The following is a 12,540-nucleotide window of genomic DNA, read 5'->3' as shown; positions in this document are numbered from 1 at the left end:
GTAGTCGACTGCGGTTCATGTCCTGGACCTGGCGGCTTAAACACACGCTGGGCGCATGTGCGTGCGTGCCCAAGATCCCGAGAGGAGAATGGAGGAGAAGGGATTGCGGTGTGGCCATCCCCGCTGGGGTTTGAGGTTGATCTCTTGCTTTCTGTCTCTGTCTTTCTGGAGAGTGTACATGCTCTATAGCAAAAATCTCTCAAAAAAAAAAAAAAAAGAAATGAAAATCAAAACCCACTGGGGTGACAGCAGGCTGGTCCTGGAGAATACAGTAAGGAAAAGTAAACAAACTCTTCCTCTTAAACTAATTCAGAAATGCCCCCTTTTGAAAAATCCCATATGTCCATATTCCGTGCCTGCAACTGTATCAGAGCTACCTGAAGTACCCTCTGTATCTAGCTAATATCCCCACTATATAGATAAGGAAACCTTATATAGATAAGGAAACCTCTCTTTGAGTCTTAGGTTCCAGCTTGGCCCGGTATCAGTAAGTGACTCCAGGTCTGCCCAAAACCAGAGCCCATGCAAGACCCCTCACTCTGCACCACTCCACTTCCTTTCTGAATAGCAAGAAAAAAGGTTCTCACTTTCCTTCCAGAGGGATATGGGGAGGCTGTTTGAGCCACGACCCACTCAGAATCTGGAAGCTGCAGCTTCCAAGATGATTGAGATCGAGTTGTTCACATGTCACTTATACCCCTCATTGAGCTGTCAACGCAGAAACTAATATTCCCCACAACTCCACAGTGACTGTCTGTATCCAGGCAGCTGGCCTTGATGCTTCCATCCATCTTGTGCCTTGTAAAAGGAGATGTGCTGAGAGTATGGGATAACGTCAGACAGTGGCTGGGAATGCTGGGAGCCTGCAGGATCAGGCTACAGAGGAAGAGAGGGGACTTCTGCTATGAAAACTGCCACCCTTTTGAGTTGACCAAGATCTCATTGGCTGGGAGGGGATCCTCTTCTCTTTGTCCCCCATCTATTCACTTCTGCCTGATAACTTTTTCAGCCAGGGGAGCATTGTCTTGGGTCAAGTGTCTAAAAGCATTTCAATCTTCAAGTAGGTTCTCAGGCCTCCTGTTGGAGAATACAAAGTCTTTATACCGCAGCTATCACTTAGTGAACACCTATCATGTACCTGAGGCTATTACTGTGTACCTTACTCCACCTAGTTTAGTCCTCTTCATGGTAAGAACTAGAATTCTAGTCTTTCTGTGGTTGATGGGGGTGAGATAAGTTGTCCAAGGACATATGAGCAGTGAGTGGCCAACCAAGAGGTAAAAGTCAGCACATAGGTTGATTATCCTTTGGGCCATGCTACATCCCTAAAGAGGGGGGGCCAGGCACCAGGAGCACAAAAATGCCCCATGTATAGGTTTTTGACCCTATTTCCTATGCCCAAGCATAAGTACCGTGGTGTTAATCCAGACAACATCCAGCAGGCATGTGAATATCACAAACAGAAATTGCATTCTCAGGGTGTCATCCATGGCAACTATAGCCATTTGTAGACGTATTTACACAGTGCTGGCCACGTGGCAAATGCCTCTCAGAAAGATGGTTCATCCAACTGCACCAACCAGAGAGCCACCTGTACCTATGTTTGGGCCATGTAGGACCACAGTGGGAAACATACTTACAAAGTTCCACCTTCACTCTCAACAGGAATCTGATGTCTCCAATTCACAGTCACACTGGCTCTTATGTCCTCAAACCCAGGACTCTTCCCAGAGTGTTTAGGCATGGTCTGCATAGTCACACAGCTTCTTATCCAAAAGGTCTAATTAAATATTTTCTGAATTAAAATTCCTGTGTGTGGAAGCATTTGTAAGGACATTATCTCCACAGCTATATATGCTTGCAAATAATTATGGTTGTCCTATGTAATCAGAATCAGGCATTTGTGGATCTGACAGCACCATTATTGTGGCTTTTCTAAGTAATGAAATCATGCAGGTGAGAGAGGGGTGTATTATGCAGGTGGCTCCCAAATGTTAATAGTCTATTAATAAAACAACGTCTTCATTCTAATGCCTCATGAAAATTTAAAGCATCAGATTATTACATATGAGTCTTGAAATATGCAGCTCAAGTTTTCCAGAAGTCTTGGAAAGATGACAGGCTGCTTCCCAAGTAAGGTTCTGTAGCCCATGTTGCATTTGCTGCACAGTGTGTGTGTGTGTGTGTGTGTGTGTGTGTGTGGCAGGAGTGCGAGGGAGGGAAAGGGGGGGGAGAGAGAAAGAGAGAGAGAGGAGATGATATTAGAACAGAAGATGTAAAAAGAAGATACTAATTTCTCACTTCGAATTCAGGAATTGAGAGTAAAGGTGTTCAAGGACATCATGAAATCAGAACCAAATGAAGAGGCCAATGGGTAGCCTGCACTGGGAAGGCACATGGTCAATAATAACCCACAGTCCAGGGTTCAAAACCATCCAGAATGTAAGACTTTGACACTTTGCTGCTTTGGTTCTGTCTTCTGTGCAACAGGAAGAATGTTGGGGGGGCTTGAGGTAATGAATGTTTATGAAGTGGTTAGTGAGGCACAGAAATGCATGGGTTCAGAGGAGGTGTTGGGTCAAAGGTTTCTGGTATTATTGCTCCTGTTCTCAGCCCTGGACTTGCTTTCCTTGGGAATTCTCGCTGTGAAGCAAGGTCAGGACAACAGTCTCTCCAGGGGTTCAGAGAGTACTGCAGAGTTCCAACCAATATGCTTCCATCCTTGCGGTAGGGCTCAGGGCTGCCCAGGCTGTTGGATGGAGTGAGAGGTCATGTGGGTGAGAGGCAAGGGCAGGTGGCTCCCTGCCTTCATTAGCTCTCTTCTGTGATGTCACAGTAGATAGGACAGCTCACAGACATGCTGGTAATGCACATCAGAGGGACCTGTCGGTAAGGGAGAAACCATGAATCCAGGGAGGAGTCCCCCAGACAAATGCCAGAGCATAGGGGTGTGGAGGCAGGGTCTGGCACATAGCATTTGGGAGAGCACAGCCATGGGTATCTGCTTTCTGTCTCACACTAAGTCAGAAAAATCTACTTCTCTGTGTTCTACCTCCAACTCAGCAACAAGCTCTGTGCCCTGCAGCACTTTATAGCCCCATCTCCCATCTAAAAAAAAAAAAAAAAAAAGCCACCCTGCAGACACTGTCCAGCCCAGGCTACACCCACTGCCTGCATCAGTCACCTGAAACACTTGAAAATGCAGCCGCGTTCCTCACCTTTTCCCTCCCACATCCCTCAGTGTGACCGAGTGTGTGGAATCTCCCCACGGGGGCTTTTCATAGGGAGGCTGTACCAGTACAGGCGTGTGTGCATTTTGAGCACAGAAGCATAAACATTTCCCCCTGAATGGAGACTAATAGCAGAGGTTTTACTGGCTGGTACCCCAGGGAGTACATGGAAAGTCACCTTGGTGCTTAATGGAAGGTCACAGTGGGCAGCAAGGAGCAAGGCTTGTGGGGACAAGCCCTGCTTCCTGGAAGGGGGGAGGTGGTGCCCTGCTCCTGTGGCTACTAATGCTTTGGCAAATCTCCAGGGCTGTCCTTAGTTGATACAGGGGGGCCTAGGAGTGGGGTAGCAGCCTGGTGCCATTTTGATGTCATGACCAGGGATTCCAGAACAACCAAATAACCTAACAATCACCTCTACATCCCTGCCGAGTACCCCCAGAACAACCTAACAACAACTCTATACCCATGAGGTATTTTAGGGGTGACTTAGTTTGCTTGGGCTTCTGTAACAAAGTGCCACAGAGTAAGTGGCTTAAACCACAGAAGGATATTCTCTCACAGTTCTGAGGCCCAGCAGTCTGAGATCAGGAGTTGGTAGGGCTTTGGGGGAATATTTGTTCCACGCCTTTGCCCTAGCTTCTTGTTTTCACTGGTGATCCTTGGTGTTCCTTGGCCTGTTGGCCTCTGTCTTTCTCTCAGTGTGTATGTGCTTGTGTCCAAATTTCCCTCTTTTGTGAGGATGCTGATTAGTGGTCCACCCTACTCTATTTTTACCTTAATTAATTACATCTGCGGCAACCTTATTTCCAAATAAGATCAGACTCTGAGATGGGGGTCAGGACTTCGACACATGAATTTTGTGAGAGACATGATTCAAACCATTACAGGGGTCATGACAAAAAGAAACAAAGTCCCACTTTAATAATAACTGAGCCCAGTGACCCCTAAACCCAGGACTCTTGAGGCAGAACCAGGCAGGAGACAGGCTTACACTAGAGATGTCAGCTCTGCAAGTTGACCCCTGTCCAAGTCTCCAGACCATCAATTAACTCTGACTGCTGGGTCCAGGGTAGGAGGGTAGGGCCAGGAGTGGGGAATTAAGCATAAGAGTTTCCTCTCCACATGGAGAAGAAAGGGAGGAAAGAAACAGAAGAGGCGGAGCATGGCAGGCACCATTCAACACACAGAGACCTGCGCATTTGTAAAGAGTGACTGATCAGAGCAATGCCCCTTTCTTAGAAGGGATGGGAGGAGAGAACAGCTAGACCTGGCATAGAAAGAGGGGCTGAAAACTTTCCTCTCTAAAAGGTCACCCTGAAAGGGCTTACGGTCATCTAACACTTGCCCAGATCTGGAATTAGAAAGAAGCAGATAAAGTAATGTGAAAATCCTGTCTCTACTCGGTCCCCATAAACAAATGGGACTTGAAACTGTCAGACATAGGATGGAGTAAAGCCAGGCATGGCAGGCACAGGGTGTCCATGCACACAGGAAAAACTGAGGACGACTCAGCCAGTCACATCTGAGTAGGATAGGGGAGGGAGCTCCCTGTTGGCTAGTGAAGAGCAAATGTCCAGGCCTGCACTCATCCAGAGAGTCTCTTTTCCTAGAGACCCAGACAAAGGCCAGACAGCTTTTCTCCTCCTTTTTTTAAAAAAAAAAAAAAGAAGAAAGAAAGAAAAAAAAGAAAGAAAGAAAGAAAGAAAGAAAGAAAGAAGAAAGAAAGAAAGAAGAAAGAAAGAAGAAAGAAAGATTTTTGCTATAGGGCACGTGCACTCACCAGAGAAACCATCCACAATTCCTTCTCCTACAGGGACTTCGCCTAGCGTGAGTTTTAAGTCACCAGATTCAGGACTCAAACCATGGTCAACTACGTGGGAGTCCAGTGATGTAACCATTACACCATCTGCTGGTTCCCAGCTTTTCAAAGCAGATGTTGCCTTGTGAACTTAGGTGGGGTGGGGGGAGGAGGCAAATGACAAAAGTCCTGGATAATATCTAATGACCTCATGGGAAAGGGGGTCTTGGGGTTGGTGAGGCTTCCATCTTGTCCAATCTGTAATGTTAAGATTCTAATTCCAGCATGGCCACTAGCCAGGAAGTCAACTATAGTTAGATGGAACTGGATTTCCCTTGTGGGAGACCCTGGCTTGCTATTCAACCTCCCTCAACCTCAGTTTCCTCATCTGTAAAATGAGTATAATCATACCAATTTTGCAGGATAATTATAAGATTAGAGATTGTGCACTTCAAATGCTTGCCCCAAAGGAGACTCTAACTGGGAATAATTACTGAGCCAATAATTACTGAAATTTTAAACTGCTCTGAATAATCTTATTCTGTGAAATTTTGAAAATAATAGCATTGATCTTACTGGATGGTTTGAAGATATTTTGCTCTTTTAATAAAGTCTTTTGGGAGAGCCCGTATGCTACAACTGAATTTATAGAGGACTAAACATTTTAGAAAAGGAATTTGGTATCGCATAGCAACAAAGTGTTGGCATTTAGCTACTTCATTGTTATTATTAGGTGCGAATTCTAAATTCAACTTTTTTGTCCCTTTAAATTAACCACTTCTCAAAATAGATTTCTTAAAAGTACAGACTTTCTAAATGCTAATAGCCCCATTTCCCCATTCAGGCTCTCAGAGATGTGAAAGGAAAGGTAACCACATTCCCCCTCAGAGTCAGAAGGCAAGTCCAGACAGTGGTGCTGAAAATGGAAAGCCAGACAGAGGGCCTTCAGAATGGATTCATTAAGGATGTACTTGAGAAAGGCGCATTTCGATGGAGGATCACACCCAACAGCTTCCGCTTCCTTCCTTTGCTGGCCCTGCAGCCTGCCCCCACATCCTCAGCTCCAAGAAGGCGTCCGGAAAATCAGCTCAAGTTTGTAACACTGAGGTATGGCTCAGACTCAGTTATGATTATGCCTGAGTCTTAACCTGAGCAGCTTGCTAAGCTGAGAGCCACCACTGCCTTCTATTCTGCAGATACCCAGGTAGAATGCAGGTACCAGACCGCCAGTCAGAATATGGGGCGAAGAAATGTAAGACACTGTAAGGAAAAGAAAAGAAAAGAAAAGAAAAGAAAAGAAAAGAAAAGAAAAGAAAGAAAAGAAAAGAAAAGAGAAAAGAAAAGAAATGAAAGTGAAACTTGAAAAGCAAAAATAAATAACTAAATAAATAATAAAATAAAATGTGTTTGTCACCAAAAAAAAAAAAAGGAAAAGAAATGGAAGACACTGTAACAATATATGTGATTCAATGTAATATAAACAAGATTATGATAATACTAAATAAAATTAGAAAAAAATAGTACAGGCATGAACCTTTCTTGGCCACTGATTTGCTGTGCAGTGTTGAGCAGTCCCTTTCCCTCTTGTACTTCAATGTTCTCATTTGACAATGGGTAGAAGGAGAACTCGGTGGGTCTTTTCTACCTTTGAATGTTGAATAATGTCCATGTATGGCCAAGGGTGCTGGGTACACGAGAGAAGGAAAATAAGTAGCTTGACTGGGCAGTTGGGGATTCCATCTAGCCAGTGGAGGGCTTAGCCTCACAGTCTGGCATCAGCCCCACTGATGGGGTTGTCGGATGATTCCTAGGAGGATTCAAAGAACTGTGCCTCTTTGACATATGGACTGTGTTTTCCCCTTCTCCTTACCCAAAGACTGAGGGTCACTTTCAGGTACACAGTCTTCTATTGTCAAAGACCACCAGAATCCCAAACCTGAGAAGAGGACTTTCTTACCAGTAGATTCTTTCCTGGTGTAAGATTTGTTAAGGAACTTCAAAACATTTATGGAAAAATGGAACTAAAGTATGAGGGTTTTTTTTTTTAATGCTGTAAAAATATTTGAAATCCATGTAGAGTTTTTTTCATGATACACACTTTCCATGAACTTTTGAAGATTCCCCCCAACCCATAGTGTTACAGAATATTTATTAATTTATTCTAGTCCTTCCTCCTGTGTAACCTCCTTATGAAGGAAGAAGTAGGATTTGAAGTAAAGAATAAGGCCAGACTCTTCTAGTTGAAAAATAGGGGTGATCTTATTTGACCACCCCTATTTTCATATAAGACATTTTCATATAAGACATTCAGGTTCAAGGAATGAAAAGACTCGCCCAGGGTCACATAGCAGGCCAGCAGCCAAGTTAAAACCAAAAGTCAGGGGGACCAGCAGTTAGCGTAATGGCTATGTTGCTGGACTTCCATGCAGTCAACTGCGGTTAGAGTCTCAGATCCAGTAGCTTAAACTCATGCTAGGCGCATGTGTGTGCGTGCCCAAGATCCCAAGAAAAGAATGGAGGAGAAAGGATTGTGATGTGGCCATCCCCCCTGGGGGGTGATTTCTCACTTTCTGTCTCTCTGTCTCTCTCTGTCTTTCTGGCGAGCACATGCGTTCTACGGCAAAAACCTCTAAAAAAAAAAAAAGAAGCCAGGATAGCCAGCAATAAACTATTAGTCCCATTCTTAGTTAAGCTTGGATTTTAGAGTCAGAAAGATCTGGGTTCAAACTTAGCCTTTACAAAATATTGGTCAGGTAACCCTGGGCAATACTGGTCAGGTAACCTTGGGCAAAATATATAACCCTCTGGCACATCTATTTCCTTGCACATAAAGTGGAGATAGTCATATAGCCCTGGGTTCAATGAAATCACACATGGGGGTCAGCAGGTGGCGTCTTGGTTAAGGCACTGAATTCCCACATGGCCGACCATGTTTCGAATCCTGAACCCATTAACTGAAAATCACACTGTTTGCATGAGTGCATGCCCAAAATCCTGAGAGGAGAATGGAGAAGGGAATGTGGTATGGCCATCTCCCCTGGAGTGAGGGTGATTTCTCACTTTCCTTCTTTGTTTTTCTCTAGTGAGCATATACACACACCCTAAAGGCCAAAATCTTAAAAAAAAAATTTTTTTTTAATACAAACAAAAAATATCACACATGTTAAAGTGCTTGGTAAGCACCGTGTTTAGCATAGTGCCCGATGAACACTGATAGTCATTTTCATTACTGGTTTGAATTATTAGTGTTGTCATTACCTGAAGAGGTGGTTTCCAAGAAATCATGGCTGGCCCAGGAAGCTGGGGTTTGGGCCACAGACTAGAAGCCCTGGTAGTGCCCAGCTGTGCTCCCAATAATGGCTTCCCCTTCTCCTGCAGGCTGGTGGAGCTGTTCTCCACAGTGCCCATTGGCTCCCATTGGGGAGTGCTGTCCAAGTGCTTGGCCTATAGCAAGGCTGCCTCTGACCCTTTTGTGTACTCCTTACTGCGACACCAATACCGCAAAAGCTGCAAAGAAATTCTGAACAGGATCTTCAACAGACGCTCCATCCGCTCCTCGGGCCTCACAGGTGACTCTCACAGCCAGAACATTTTGCCTGTCTCCGAGTTTTTTTTTGCTGGAGAAAATAGAATGAGACAACTGGTGAGAAGATGGGAGAGAGGGCTGGACGGGCATCATCAACCACCACCCCACTGGCAAGCCTGTGATTCTGGCTCCCTGGCCTGTAGGGGCTCTGGAGCCTGCTTCCTGGTCCTCAAGGGTAGATATTGGACTGTCTTTATTCATCACCAAAGGTGACTGTGGGCTGTGCTCTGACCTTTCTTTCTAAAAAGTTCTTTGAGCTCCTAGACTCCCCAGAGACTCCCCAGAGACTCCCCAGAGGATGACACTATGTCCAGTCACTATCAATGACACAGGGTGCTGGTGGTAGGCACAAGGGGGAGCATGGTGTCCATATGCTTGCTAACCACTGGATGTTGACCTCTCTGTGGAGAAGAGTGTGGTCTCCCTGGGATGTTTTAATCATGCTGGACATGAAGATGGCAGTGATCATTTGGCCCCAGATTTCACATGGGACTCTTCTCCACTTGATAGTGGTGGCTGCTTTAACCCAAATATTGTTCAACTGGTACTAAGTAAATTGTGTTCATATGGTACTCTTGGGCTTGGAGGTCCAAGGGAAAATGTTTACCAATTTTTTTTTCTGCTGACCAGTTGTCTTAGAAATGGTAAATTGGATTCAACTTTTGTCTCTCTCCCCTTTAAAAAGACTAATGTTAATTTAGACAATCTGAGCATGAAAATGGCTTAAATAGGCAGGTGATACAATTCTTAGGCTCTTTGAAGTCTGACTAGAAAGTCACCTTTTTATTTACATGTCATAACTGTTGGACCTAAGTAAAAGTAGGAGGAAGGCGGCTGATTGGTTTCCCCTTCTTCCTATTCGTGACCTGAAATTTGCAACTTGTCGTATATATCTTGTCCATACATCCTATGAGATGGATGGGCAAGAACTACCCCAAGCACTAGGTTTGAAGTCATTAGGTTCCATTACCCTGGTGATTTGCTAGCCTCATTTCTATACATCTACAAGCTGACCAAGTTATCAAGAGAGTGCTCTATGCTAATGATGAGAATGAAATTTTTATAAAATGTTGTAACTATGATACACAAGCCAAATCCATTAGCACCCCCCATCTTGATTTAATAAAAACCAAGGTGAGTAGGCCATGCTTTTTGCACATCCCATTTTTGTTTACCATTTCAGTTGATTTGTGAATGTGAAGAACAATTATCTCAACCTTCAAATCTAAGTGATTCCTCCAGGGTGCAGTAAATCAGATGGCTCATTCTGTCCTTCCAGATCTGCGTGTCCTAACTTGGGAGGCACTGCAGGAAGGTCACAGTCCAACAGGAGCAACCAGGAAGAGTCTGTTGGCTTGCACTGCCAGGCAGCCCCAGCAATCAAAGGCAGAGAAATATTTGCATGTTTATTTGAAAAGATGTTGTCTTATTAACTCTTTACTCCTCATTTAGAAACAACTCAGCCTGGCCTAGTTTTCTCTAATTTCAGAGTTTCCATGGAGACTTAGATGTAGCTTCTGTGAGGGGGCTCTGACATCTTCCCATTGCTGTTAGGGGTATGCTCATATCTGTTTGGGGGAACCAACCATGTCCCTTCCCGATGCTGTGATCAGAGATGTCATGTGGATAGCTCGAAATCAGTCATGGTGGGAGTTTTTAATACCATGAACAGCAGCAAATGATATGTAAATCAGGCTTTTTCCCCACAGAGAGCTGGTTGGTAAGTATCTACCAGCATATACTGCCAAACGTGACTGCGTATGAAATGAAATTGCTCTGGTTCAGAGCCCATTTGGCCTCTCAGGTTTAGATTATGATAGACATTCACTTTTATAGAGGCTTCCTAGTGACAAGCAGCTGTTCACCCTCCATTGTCCTAGACCGAAAGTACCACTGGATACTTTGTTTGCTTGCAAAGAAGCAGGGAGCCAAATCAATATGTATAAGTGAATCTAACAGGAGTATCTCCCTTTTCATACAAACATTCTCAACACTGGACAGAAGAGGAGCAGTGACTCAATGGATGAGGCTGTTAGACAGTCCAATTCAAGCAGTACAGGGTATTTTCCCCAGTATCGATTTGGAGGGATCACAGTGGCAATGCTCTCTGCTTGCTCTGTAGAGTGAACAAATTATAGTCCTGGGAGCAGCTACATCTCTCTGATCTCTTTTTTAGCTAAGAAGTTAGGCCTGTCACCCACTCGCCATGTATCTTGAAAAGATGCATTTCATAATTTTCGCTAAACCTCTAAAACTGCTTCAAAACCAATAAGAGCATTTATATCAGCATCCTGTAGACAAAACCCCAGATAGTCAATTGATTGGGTGTTTTCATTACTACTTAGCTGTAGGCGTTAAAACCCTAGGTAAGTGAGAAAGGCATTACTACTTTAGCAATGACCAATTCTGCTATAATTACCTTTAGGTAAATGTTGATATTACTCTCTTTACAGTCTGTAATATTTGCCCCTTGACTTCATTATTCCCTAATGAATAATTATCTACCTCATTTTGGTAATTTATCAAATGGAACATCGTCTTCTCAGGTATAACACATAGAAACGCCAAGAGTTTCAGCGTCAAGGTCACTTACTTGACATTAATCCAGTGAAAGGCTCTACATTTAATGCTCCAACTGTGGTGAACAGCTGGGCTGGGTGAAAACATTTCAGGAAGCTTGAAAATAAAGCCTGTACAGGAGAGGCTTTGGGATTCCTGAATCCACATATCAAGCTCAGTTTCTAGTCCTACACAGTCAGAATTTGCCTTTTTTAACCGTCCTGCAACTATTCTAGCTCTTCCTTAGGCCTTTTCCTGAAGAGAATTCAGAACCCTGGGACCTCGTAAGGGACAATTCACTTGAATGAGTGCTGTGGCAGTGAGGGATTGGTTGTCTTGTGATGAGTTCACCTTCCAAAGATACTTCACCAAGAACCTGTCTGTTTGTATGCAGAAATCAGGCTTGGGGAGGATGGGAAGTTGATGTGAGTCATCTCACACCAACTGTATGTTCTTCTAGGACTGAGCTCAGACTCCTGTCATCATGAGCAATAAATCTCTCTCCTTGTGTTTGTGAAATTAGTTTTCTTTTTCATAGTTCCTTTCTTTCCAAGAGAAGATGGGAAGAATAGAGACAAACTCATGTCTTGGTTGTCACCCTCTTACTCGCTTGGGTACAAGGAGATGCCTTTACATGGCTGTGTCGTGACCCTGGAGGAAACAAAGGCTGTTCATTGTTAGAATGTATCCCTGGTGTGGGATAAATTAATTTGCTTAGTTTTAACCAGGTGCCAGAAATCCCTTGGATCATTTCATGTACTTTGGACCATGAATATGGAAAGGGTCCTAGATATATTAGGAGCTTCCACTACCTTTCTGAAAGGTCTAATGTTTCTGGAGTGGCATTCAGGTGGCTCCCTCAGGACCCTTGTTTAGATCTTGGATCAAACTCTGCCCATAGCCTGGCTGTGAGAAGTGATGACCCCTGGCCCCTCTGCCACTAACCAGAGCTCATCCCACCCTCTTCTCACCTAGCTTCATAACTGGGAGCTGAGCCAAGAGGAGGCAGTGCTAGGGAGAGACCATTCTGGATGCTGTTCCTGTGTGGGATCTCCTAGTTTTTAGCTTCATCCAGTGAGGCTGGCCATATCTTCTCAGGAGATGCTAGCAGTAATGACCATGGTCCTAACAGCTGTGTGTATTGAGTGGCAATGAGGTCCCAGGTACTGTGCTGACTGCTTTGGGGTAGGGTTTCCGTCAATCTTTATAATAATTGTATTATGTAGATACCATTGTTATCTCCATTTTTCAGATATGGGAAGATTTGTAGATCCTAGAGACAGAGATTTGAGGACAAATTAAAGATAGGACAGTGGCCTCAAGAATAGCAGGTGGGTAACAATAGAAAAAGTTTTTAATTTCTCCCA

General features: G+C 44.2%; 1 protein-coding gene across 1 annotated transcript in view; it reads left to right on the top strand.

Moving 5' to 3' along the window:
- The window catches only part of GPR26 (G protein-coupled receptor 26), a 45,435-nt gene that overhangs the window by 14,953 nt on the left and 17,942 nt on the right, over positions 1 to 12,540 (top strand). Inside the window, exons 3-4 of the mRNA XM_006143966.1 lie at positions 8,407 to 8,671; positions 9,798 to 9,862. Of these exons, the coding sequence (XP_006144028.1) occupies positions 8,407 to 8,671; positions 9,798 to 9,862 (330 nt within the window). The remainder of the gene's footprint in view (positions 1 to 8,406; positions 8,672 to 9,797; positions 9,863 to 12,540) is intronic.

This window comes from Tupaia chinensis, unplaced genomic scaffold (assembly GCF_000334495.1).
Source record: "Tupaia chinensis unplaced genomic scaffold, TupChi_1.0 Scaffold000113_1, whole genome shotgun sequence".
NCBI classification, from domain to species: domain Eukaryota; kingdom Metazoa; phylum Chordata; class Mammalia; order Scandentia; family Tupaiidae; genus Tupaia; species Tupaia belangeri.
Note: the sequence above shows the minus strand (reverse complement) of the source record. Positions and strands in the feature narration are given on the sequence as shown.